At 38.3% G+C, this 12021-nt stretch overlaps 1 protein-coding gene across 5 annotated transcripts in view; it reads left to right on the top strand.

The window, feature by feature from the left end:
• The window catches only part of PCM1 (pericentriolar material 1), a 99015-nt gene that overhangs the window by 71532 nt on the left and 15462 nt on the right, over positions 1–12021 (top strand). For all 5 annotated transcript variants that reach the window (XM_066234273.1, XM_066234270.1, XM_066234272.1 and 2 more), the window contains 5 exons: positions 1312–1432; positions 3177–3332; positions 3578–3714; positions 9738–9872; positions 11451–11648. In XM_066234273.1, the coding sequence (XP_066090370.1) occupies positions 1312–1432; positions 3177–3332; positions 3578–3714; positions 9738–9872; positions 11451–11648 (747 nt within the window). The remainder of the gene's footprint in view (positions 1–1311; positions 1433–3176; positions 3333–3577; positions 3715–9737; positions 9873–11450; positions 11649–12021) is intronic.

Here is a 12021-nt window from a genome sequence, read left to right as displayed (position 1 = left end):
TAAATGACAAATCCAGGCTATTAATATAAAGAAATTTTTACAAGTCAATTGTAAGACAATCAATTCAGTAAAAAATGGGCAAGAGATTTGAACAGGCACTTCATGAAGGAAGCTATATAAATAGCCAGTGTGCAAATTGAAACCACACCCACTAGAAAAGCTGAAATTGAAGTTTGACAGTAATAAGTGTTAGTGTAAATGTGGAGTAATTGGAACTCGTACTGCTGGTGGGATTGTAAAATTGTTCAACCACTTTGTAAAGCAGTTTGGCCGTTTCTTATGAAGTTCATCATAAATTTGGCATGTGACCCAGCTATTTCTCTTCTCGGAATTCTTCCAAGAGAAATGAAAATACACATTCAAAAATATTCTTTTGCACTAATGTTCATAGTATCTTTAGTCATAGTAGCCTCAAACTGAAACATCAACATATACATAAATGGATAAACTGTGGTATGTCCATACATACAGTGAGATACAGTTCAGTAATGAAAATAACTTCTGAACACTCAACAACATGGATTAATTTCAGAAACAAACGAACTTCTGAACACAAAACAACATGGATTAACTTCAGAAACATACTGAGCAAAAGAAGCCAGGCACTACACAGTGCGTACTGAATGGTTCCATTTATATGAAGTTCTAGAGCCAACAAAGCTAATCTGTGGGAAAATAAATTTTAAGAAAGAGAAACCACCCTAATCTGTGGGGGTAGAAATCATGTGAGTTGAGTGTAGTGGAGGTTGACTGCAGGGGTGCAAAGGAACTTGGGACTGATGGAAATGGTCTCTATATTTAGAGAAGGGGTTATATGGGTGCATATATTTTTCAAAACTCATCAAACTGTATGCTTAATGGGTGTATTGTTTATAAATTATATTTCAATAAAAGTGAAATATATTTAAAGAATATGAATGATGCTGTCATGTTTTTGTTCTGATGTGAAAACTATATATATATATATATATATATATATCAGAGTGGATTTGATATGGTTATGGTTATGGTTATGAGATGGGAGAAATTCCCTGAGGGTATATAGTAGTAATTTGTAACATTAACTTTTCCAAGTTAGAATTTAATCATTACTAGCTCTGTGTATTGTCATCTATATAATGACAAGTGATCTGCTAGGTTACTGAATATTTTAATGTTCTCTGTGACTCACTATTCAATGTTTTATAACTGGTTCATATCACACTATTACATGTATAGTTTTATGCAAATAGTTTCTGTTAAAATTTTAATATCAAACTTTTTATAAAAGAAATTTTAGTGATTTTTATTTATTTTAAAACTATAACTTAGGAAACTTTTGAGAAGAACTTTGAGAGAGAAACACATAAAATAAGTGAGCAAAATGATGCTGATAATGCTAGTGTCCTGTCTGTATCTTCAAATTTTGAGCCCTTTGCAACAGATGATCTAGGTAAGCAGAATTTTTTATAATCTTAGAACATGAGTTTACTACAGTCTCTGAATTGCATTGATAAGAGAACAAAAGTCTAGAAAGGCAAGTTATGGTAGAACAGGGACTTAAAATCTGTTCATCATTCTCAATTCAGGAATCTTTGCACTCTTAACACTTTGACTTTGGGCAAATCATCTAAGTTTTGTGATTGTGTGTACTAAGAAAATGAGGCTTACTTACCTTGGTATGTTCTTGTGAAAAATATACAGGACTTTCTAGCATGTATAAAAGAAGTTTTAAGAAATGTTAATTTCCTTTTCCTCAAGAGAAAAGTCACCCTTTGCCCTGGCTGGATAGCTTGATTGGTTGGTTAGAGCATCCTCCCGAAGTGTAGAGGTTACCAGTTTGACCCCTAGTGAGGGCACATATAGGAACAGATCAGTGTTCCTCTTTCTTTCTTCTTTCTCCTTTCTCCTTTCTCCTTTTCCTTTTCCTTTTCCCTTTCCTTTCCTTTCATCTTCCTTCCTTCCTTCCTTCCTTCCTTCCTTCCTTCCTTCCTTCCTTCCTTCCTTCCTTCCTTCCTCCCTCCCTCCCTCCCTCCCTCCCTTTTTTTTTCTTCCTTTTTCTTCCTTTCTCACTAAAATTTTTTTAAAAAAAGAAAGGTCACGTAGCAATGCTTTATCCAGGCTCATTTTCAATAATAATGTTAACTTCTTAATTTGAGCTAAGAACTGAAATTCTTTAGTGAGAAATCCAGGTACTTCTAAAGCATGGCACATTGTGGGGGGGGAGGTTATCGATAATAAAAGAAATTGTAGAGGCTGCATAACTCAGAGGGAGAGAAGATAGACCCTGAGTCCTAAATCTGGAAAGTAGATTAGGGAAATGTATGAGTACTCTTGATTCATCTTCTGGGCTCTATAGCCTACAAAAGACACCCGAGAATGCCATCATCCAGACCCCCTGGGCACTAGTTCATACGGGAGCCCAGTGTCTCATTGTTCTAGCGCTTGTTCTTATGAGCAGAACAAGAATTAATTGATCTCAAAGGCATTTTTCACTACAAAGGAAAGGGCCAAACCTTTTCTTATCAATAGTTACCTACCTCTTACCCAAGCAATAGGTCTTCCTTTTGCCTCATGCTGATTGTCAAGGATGCTACAGGCAACTCCCTTCCAATGAAATGCCTGTCAAGCCTGTACTGAACTCGTCCATATTAGAGAAAAATCGCTCTGACCAGCCCATCCCCCTTTAGCTGTCCCCACTCTCAGTTGCTCTAACTTGAGAGCCGTCTGTCTTATTTCACTTAAGATTTTTCCCCCGCTCACTGTCATTCACCATTAGCTTTGTTTGAAGTTGACAAAGGAGAATTCTTAGGGTTTTTTTCTTACCTTAATTGTTTTAAGTTAGATTGTTTGCATCAGAATTCATTGACATTTTGGGATGTATTTTTGTGCTGTTTAAGTGAAGCCACATGATGTACAGAAATAAATATGGACTTCAGAGTCTAAGAGACCTGAGTTCAAATTCTTGCCCCAGCATTTCACTGGCTGTGAAATCTCATGCAGGTTACTTAAGTTCTCTGAAATGAGGCTGCTGCCATCTACTTTATAGGGCAATTTAAGGGATAATATTTGCCAAGTACCCAACTAGTACAACACCTGAAACTTGTTTAAGCTAGTTTTCCTTCCCTACATTTGGATGTTTTTCATTAATAAATTTAGAGGAATACATGAAAAAGTTTGCTTCTGTTCATACGCAGGTAACACTGTGATTCACTTGGATCAGGCATTAGCCAGAGTGAGAGAATACGAACGTATGAAAACTGAGGCTGAAGGTAGCGCGAGTCTGAGGTGCTCCTGCAGGGTCGAGGACGAGCCTGGGGCGGCTGCCACGGCCGCTGGCCACCAGTCAGAAGGTGTGTTGTTGCGTTCATTGACAGTAAAAATTAGAGTTTCACATATACAAGTTACACACCCCTTCTGATGGATAGTAGTGCTTTTTTAATCACTTCATTTTTAAGGGTGCTGAAACTACATAGATGTTTCTCTGTATCATGTTAACATAAAATCATAACTTATTTATCTTTAGAATATTGCATAAATGCATACATATGTGACAGACTTTATTTTGCTAATGTGATATTTTCTTTTTTAAAAATAGAAACTCCTGTTACTGAAAATTATAGTTCACAACAACCTGTAAGTGAAATTTCTACCGTCCCGTGTCCTCGAATCGATACTCAACAGCTAGACCGACAAATTAAAGCAATCATGAAAGAAGTCATTCCATTTTTGAAGGTAAGCAATAATTTTTTAAATAAACTTTGTTTTGTTTTTCAATTCATACAAAGTACTCCATGTAGTACATTCAGAAAACGTGTAAACAAAAGAAAAACTTTGTATATACAAAACATAATCAGCAGTTCAAGTGCTATAGAAATGTCTATCTGAAACCTGTGTACTCTTATTGATCAATGTTAACCCGTTAAATTTAATTTTCTAAATAAAATTTAAAAACACCTACTAGAAATGGCCCATAATTTTGTTACTTGGATATACCCCATGAACATTTTGTGAATCTCTGTAATATTTTGTACATACATGTGGCATTCTACTTTTTTATTGTACCGTAAATGTCTTTTTAGATCACTTTTTGCATATTTTTAATGGTTACATAATATTTATTTATTATTCATTTAAAAATATTTGTAGAGTGCTTAGTTTAGGCCAGGTTTTGTGGACCTGTCAATGCACAAGCAAAGGCTATTGTTGAGCTTACATGCAAGGATGAGACTATGGATCCCCCAAAAGTAAATATTAATAAATGTGTATCATATAGTGATACGTGCCATTCAGAGAATTAAAATACTATGATATGCTTGTGTCTATCTTAGACTGAGTGGTCAGGGAAGGCTTCTGAAGAGGGAGCATTTAAGCAAAATGTGAATAAGGAGCCAGCTTTAAACCAAGATCTTTCTAGAGTTTAGAGGCCTTAAGATAGGAAGTACCGCATTCCCCCATGTATAAGACGCACCTTTTTAAAGAAAAATTTGGGGTCTAAAAACTGGGTGCATCTTATACAGTGGTTGTGGCACTTTAAATGCCATAGGTGGAACTGAGGATGAGGCAATATATGAAGACAGTGTTGAGGAGTGGTATGAATTTTATGAATAAAACTTTAAGTTCAATAACTTTATGTAATACATTTTTTATTTTCAAATTTCAGTTCCCAAAATTAAGGTGCATCTTATACACGGGGAAATATGGTAGCTTGGCATGTTGTAGGAGCTAGAGCAGGGGTCTCAAACTCGCAGCCGTGCGGCCCACCCACCAATTTTGTGCGGCATGCAGACTAATCAAACTTCGTGGATTAATCTGTGGGCCGCACAAAATTGGTGGGCGGGCCGCATGCGGCCCGTGGGCCGCGAGTTTGAGACCCCTGAACTAGAGGATGACCCAAGTGGGTGTAGGAATTGTGAGAGATAAAATTGGAGAGGCAGGAGCCAGTTTTGATTAGTAGGTCATGATTAGGAGTTTGGACTTTGTTCAAAGTTAAGAGGAAACTCCAAGAGGATTTTAAGCAAGAGAGAAACACAGTCTGGTTGGTTAGTGGGTAATTGAGGATAGGGGTCAGGAGCGCAAGAGAGCTGATGAGAGATGCTGATGGCCCAGACAAGGGGATCGTCCTAGAGGGGCAGAAGTGGACAATTGAAATGTATTTTGGAAATTAATAGGTCCTGTTAATGGTAAATAGATGAGAGAAAGAGGCCTAGAACTGGGGCTATGACAGGATGATTCAATAGTTAGAAATTGGGCAAAGAAGGAAGAGCCAGAGTTTGATCAAGTAGGACTGTCAGCCGTGAGCTGGGTTGATGGCTACTCGGGGGGGTGAGTATTCATAGAGTAGAATTTTCTATTTTATTCTTATTGCTAAATATTTATGTTTATTCGGATTTCTTTTTCACTATTATATACAATACTGAAATGATTTAGCTAAACTTGAATATTTGTCCCATTTTTATTTCCTTAGAAGTAATATTTAGGCATAGAATTTTTTATTCTAAGGTTGTGAATACTTTTAAGGCTTTTGAAGCATTATGTTAAATTGTCCCTCAAAACTTAAAATTTTATATTTCTATTAACTTGGAGAGTATGAGGCTGGTAAGTAGTACTATTAATTTTTTTTAATAACAATGAACAGGGCAGAGAAAGAAGTGTGCAAGAAATAGAAAGTGAAGGCAAGATTTGTACCTGAGATGGCACTCTGACACTCATTTAAATGGAAATTTAAAAAAATTAGAAATGAGGCCCTGGCCAGCTGGCTCCGTGGATAGAGAGCATTGGCCCAGCATGCGGATAACCTGGGTTTGATCTCAGGTCAGGGCACACATGAGAAGCTGCCATCTGCTACCCCCCCCCCCCCCCGTTTCTCTCTCACAGCCAGTGGCCCTGTTGATTTGAGCATCTGTCCCAGATGGGGGTTGCCAGGTGGATCCTAGTTGGGTGCATGTGGGAGTCTATCTCCCTTGTTCTCACTTAAAAAATAAAGTAAAAACAAAAAATTAGAAATGAAGAGAGTCTTTTCATTCAGATACAGCACACTACAAAGTATGTTGTTATTGGGCACACTGCTTACAGCCTACTTGTACTTTCGATGTGTAAGACATTGACAGCAGGAAGTTGTTTTCTGTTGTCTCTTACATTTTTTCCCTGGAGGCATTGCTTTTATTGGAATATTTGAGAGAAGTCTTTGAGAAAAGGCTTATAGAAACTACTTTCTCTGCAAACTTTGGTTTATAGCCAAAAAGAGAAGAGGTTCATCTGTCCATGCCCAAGTTATTCCGTGTAAAAACAGGAAAATTTCGCCCTCTGGGTAATTGCGGTAGCCCCTGAGGGGTCTTGCTGTTTGCGTCCTCATGTAATCCTCCTCCTGCTAGCATTGTTAGCACTTAGAAGGCACTTGATACCTTATGCCTGGGACGCTCTACCTTCACATACCTGCTTGGTTTTCCTTCGGAGCCTTCAGGTCTGCAGTCAGATGTCTCCTCTTTGGTGAGCTGATCTCCCCTACTCCTTAACCTGCCTTTCTTTATCTCCATGATGCTTGTTAACCCTCTGATGTATTTGATACTGATTTTGTCGGCTTCCCCCTGTTAAAATGGAAGCTCCATGCAGTGAGATGTGTAAATCTGTTATGGTCATTGCCTTATCACTACTGCCAGGATTAGTAGCTGCATATTAATAGGCACTCAGTAAATACTTACTGAATGAATGAATTAATAAACAAATGACGGATCCTTCAAACCTGAACTGCAGATTTCAAACCAATTGAGCTCTTTATGCTCTAAGAAGTGGAGCATGAGAATAGCTGGCTCGAGGGAGCCAGCTCAGATACAGCATTGCTCAAAAACCTTTGACAGCCTGGGCGCAGCCTCTTAACTGTTCCTTCCCACATACTGGGTATCCTGCTTGACAGTGTTCTGAGGGCAACCTTGCCCATGTCCTTGCCTTTGCCTGGCTTTCCAGCCTGTCTCGGTTTTGACTTTCAGGACCCAGCCCAAGTATTCTGGCATGTTCTGACAGGCAGAGAGCTCCCTCTTCTCGTCACTGCTCACTCTCTTCACAGTGCCTTTCTCATAGCACTTAAGACCACGTGTCATAATTCTTTACATGTATCTCCCTACTAGAATAATATCTCTAAGTCTCAGTACCTCCACCCGAGCAGGACTTCAGAGACTAGATAAAGGGAATTTGAGGAGACAAGACAGATCCCTAGGTTTCACCAGTTCTTCTGTGAATCTCTCCTGTTATCTGTAAAATATGTATTTCTTTCCCAGAAAGACGATTTATATTCTGATAAGAATATGCAGATATTCTTATAGATAGGTAATACTTATTTAAGAGTTTAAAACCATTCCCTCGAGTGAATTGACTTGAACTAAGGTATTGCTTACTTCTATTTTAGGTATAGATAACAAAATTGTTGCCTTTTTTCCTTTTGCATTTTTGTCTTATTGTAATTCAATAAATACTTTTAAGCTTTTTGTTGTTGTTGTTAAGTTAGGTATTTAGGTAATAATATTTATTTGAAATCTACAGTTATTTTTTAGGGGTTAAAAAAGTCTAAATAATTTAGCTTTGTGCTCTGGGAGTACAACTATCCTCAGGAAATGTTATTGCATTTACCACTTTGTACCTGATTTTAAATGATTCTTTCATAAGGATTTCCTCACTGAATTTAGCATTTCAAAAAGTGTCTGAGGCCAATAAAATGAGTAGAAGAGTAGAACTAATGGTTTGATTTTTACTTTTCTACCATGTCTATTTCATTTTAAATCTTGGCTTTTTGGTAGGGTTATAGCATTTCTCTGTTAATATAGCATTACACACAGTCACCTAGGCTAGACTTCCTGACACTGTGTTTCCCTCTGTCACCAGTGAGTTAAAAATTGATGTCCCCACCCCACCCCCAAGAACAGTCAGGTTTACCTTCTTCCCTCTCAATAGCCTATTCTTCATTCATATCCTTCATTGACATCCTTTTGTATAGACTGCCTGTCATAATAGGCAGGAAGTGAATGTTTACTGAGCAAACTCCTTAGCCTTCAGGAGACCACCACTGGACCTGGTACACTTTCCCAACTATCGCTCCCTGTCCTTGTTCTCTCTCTCTCCTCTCTAAAAGAAATAAAATCTTAAAATACTTTATCACTCACCACTGTGCATCTAGGTCCACTCACTTCAAATTACTCAGCATTTCCTGGCCCTGCCTTTGCTTTTTCACTAATTAGCCCATAGTTCAAATTGTTACTTTTGAGAATATGAAGAAACTCTTTTCTGCAGAAAATACTTTTCCTAAGGAGATATTTGGTGTCTCTAATATGCTACACAGCCATATAGCACCTATATAGTACGTGCTCTTTTATCGTATGTATTTATTCAGTAAGTAATGAGTGTCTTTTATGAGCTAGCTACTATGCTAGGTGATAAATAAGGAATGGTCACTGCATTTAAAAGGATCTGTTGGACACTGCATAGTTTGTAGTGATTCGTGTATCTGACTCCTCCACTGGGATTCAATCCCAGACAAGGGACTGTTGTCTTTTCTTTTTAACTGCCTTCCTTGACACAAATTTTCTTCTTCTTTTCCTAGTGACAGGAGGGGAAATAGACAGACAGACTCGCATGCACCCTGACCGGGATCCACCTGGCAACCCCCATCTGGGACTTATGCTCTGCCCATCTGGGGTCATGCTTACAGCGGAGCTATTTTTAGAGCCTGAGGTGGAGGCTTTACAGAGCCATCTTCAGAGCCCAGGGCGAAAACATTCAAATCAATTGAGCCATGGCTGCAAGAAAGGAAAAGAAGAGAAAAAGAGAAGGGGGAGAGGTAGCAGATGGTTGCTTCTCCTGTGTGCCCTGACCAGGAATAAACCCAGGACATCCACACACTGCATTGACACTCTACCACTGAGCAAACCAGGCAGGGCCACAAATTTCTAATAAATGAGCTTAAATAATTAGATAGATTTAAGGGACCTTGGACATCTAGTTTGGCCACCTCATTTTACACATTCGTATGGAAAAAAATACAAACCCTCCCGACTAATGTTGGAAGACCTGCCCAAATGAATTTAATGGCAGAAAAGAGATTAGAACCTTGGGGTTACTTGATGTGAGTGTTTTATGGATTTGCCTCAGAAGGCTAACAGGGATTTGGATAATTTGGTAGTTTGAACATGCTTCTAAAGGTAGGTTAAGGAGATGAGGCTTGCCCAAAATGGCTAATTAAGAAAGTTAGGACAGTGGCTCTCAACTAGGAATCATTGGACCCTCAAAACATTTTGTTGGTATTTTCAGTTCTAAGGACTTGGGAGGGCGGAGGTACTAATGGCGTGGAGGTGCTAGTGCCCGGAAGCGCAGTGTGCTGCTGGACACCCTGCAGCACAGGTGTCGGCGCCGACGCTGAGAAAGCCCGGTGCAGTTGTGAGACTGCTTAGACTGCACTGCAGACAGGAGGCAGACAGACGGAAACTGGCATGAGGAGTTCTCCTTATGGCACAGGAAGATAGTGATGACAAGATTTGAATCGGCTCGTTTCTTTTACTGGCAATTATATTTGCTATGGGAAATCAAAATTTGCAAACCTCTTAACGTGTGGAGTCTGGTTTTGGCTCTTCTTATGAATAAATAATTCCAAATGTGTGTATCTGAAAGTTGAGAAGCATCTTTGCAAGAAAAATAAAATCTCATATTATATGGATTGATATTTTTTGGATCCTTGTTAAGTTTATATCCTAACCAGTGGGGGTTTTTCTCAGGAGCACATGGATGAAGTATGCTCTTCTCAGCTTCTGACTTCAGTCAGACGCATGGTGTTGACCCTGACCCAGCAAAACGATGAGAGCAAAGAGTTTGTCAAGTTCTTTCATAAGCAACTCGGAAGTATATTACAGGTAAGAGTTTCAACTTGTAAGGCTTAATATGATCCGCCTGGATTCTTTTACTTTTCATTTCTAGCATTACACAATGTATTCAGTTAGCTCTCTGTCTGGCACCTATTTGGGGGGCCATTTAAATGCTTTTTTAGGTTATTCCTTTGGTTAAAAAAAATTATGCTATGGCCTGTGTCTTCACTTAATTTGATTATCTCTGCGGCATATCCCTAGTCTAATAAAATTTTGTTTTGAGTTTTCTACTACAATAAGAAATTTTAAGGGTGTGGCTTGTGATGGCGCAGTGGATAAAGCGTCGACCCTGAAGCGCTGAGGTCGCCGATTGGAAACCCCGGGCTTGCCTGGTCAAGGCACATACCGGAGTTGATACCTCCTGCTCCTCCCCCGTCTCTCCCTTTTTCCCTCTCCTCTGTAAAATGAATAAATAAAATCTTTTATAAAAAAAAAAAAGAAAATTTAAGTTTGAACTGTTGAGAAAGTTTTCTATTGTATTTTCTCAAATAATTTTTTACTAATCATGGAAATTTTAGAAGCCAGAAACCAGCTATTGATTGTGGAGATTTCTTGAGCTGTAACAGTGACCTTATATTATGTTAAATTAGTGGTCACTTAATTAGTGATTCTCAAGGGTTGGGTGTAGTTTTGCCTTTAAGGAGACATTTAGTAACGTCTTAGACATTTTTTTTGTCACAACAGGCAGGGGGCATCTAGTGAGACATTAGTAGTACCAAGGTTGAGAAAACCCTATGCTAAGTAAGGATACCTACTCACTCCATACAGTAAAAATCTTTACAGTTAAATTTGCCAATGTATTTTCACACTGATATAGTTATTCCAAACTAGAAAATACATTTTTTTAATCTTAAAATTTTTTTCAATAAAATTTTCCTTTTGGATTTAGTATTATCACTTAGATTATTTTTATTTTTTTAAGATTTTAGTTATTGATTTTACAGAGAGAGGAGGGAAGAAGAATGAGACGTTGTTTCTTCACTCTAGCTGTTCATTGATTGCTTGTCATATGTGCCTTGACCAGGCAAGCCCAGGGTTCCGAACCGGTGACCTCAGCATTCCTGGTCGGTGCACTATCCACCGTGCTGCCACGGCTAGCTCTTCACTCATTTCTTAAAGCCCTAGGCTTGATGCAAATTTCCATCACTATGGTTTTCCATTTTATTTTTATTAAGACTAAAGTGTTAGTTCTATGTAGTTTTTAAACTGTCCTGACTATGTGTAATTTAGTAGAATTAATGTAATTTATAAGGAATATAGACATCATTGATGTTATGCATTGGTTAAGAATGTTTAGAACAATTTTTAGATAAGTATATATTTATAAATCTAGCTAGCTTATTTCTACAGAAAGAAATAACTCCATTTTAGAATTAGGCTGAAAGAGAAATTGTGTGTGATTAAATACTTTTTTGTTTATCAAGATACATGCAGTCCTTCCTCAGTTTTGCCTACATAATTGTGGGCAAATCCCAAAGTATTAATTTGAAAATAATTTTTGTTCTATGATTTAGAAAATCAGACTGCTTTTACTATAATCTTAAAGTGATTTGGTTATTTGAATAGGATTCATTGGCAAAATTTGCTGGCAGAAAACTGAAAGACTGTGGAGAGGATCTTCTTGTGGAGATCTCTGAAGTGTTGTTTAATGAGTTGGCTTTCTTTAAGCTCATGCAAGATTTGGATAATAATAGTTTGACTGTTAAACGGAGATGCAAAAGGAAAATAGAAGCAGCTGGAGTGATACAGTCTTATGCCAAAGAGGTAAGTTACATTCATTTTGATTTTAGAAGTAATCATAATGAGCATATAACTGTAGGTCTTGATTATTAATAACTAAAGTCATACTTGACCTCAGATAAGTAGTTTTAAAGTAACCAGCTAGTCAGTTTATAAGTCAATACATATGCTAGCCCGGTCCTGAGTCCCAGCAGTAGCATCCGGGGCTGCGGGTCAAGGACGCAGGCAGGAAATGATGCTGGTGTAGGTTGTCAGATATCCGTTCACGCTGTTGTCACTCACTCAGGTTGGCAGAGAAGAGCGGTGATAGAATCTTGGAGCCGCCGCCCGCTGCAGCTTCTGCTACCCAGCTGACACACGTGCTTGCTCATCCGTTAGGACTCTGCTTGCACACCCC

Source organism: Saccopteryx bilineata, chromosome 6 (assembly GCF_036850765.1).
Source record: "Saccopteryx bilineata isolate mSacBil1 chromosome 6, mSacBil1_pri_phased_curated, whole genome shotgun sequence".
NCBI lineage: Eukaryota > Metazoa > Chordata > Mammalia > Chiroptera > Emballonuridae > Saccopteryx > Saccopteryx bilineata.
The sequence above is the reverse complement of the archived record's forward strand: the minus strand, read 5'-3'. Positions and strand labels throughout refer to the sequence as shown.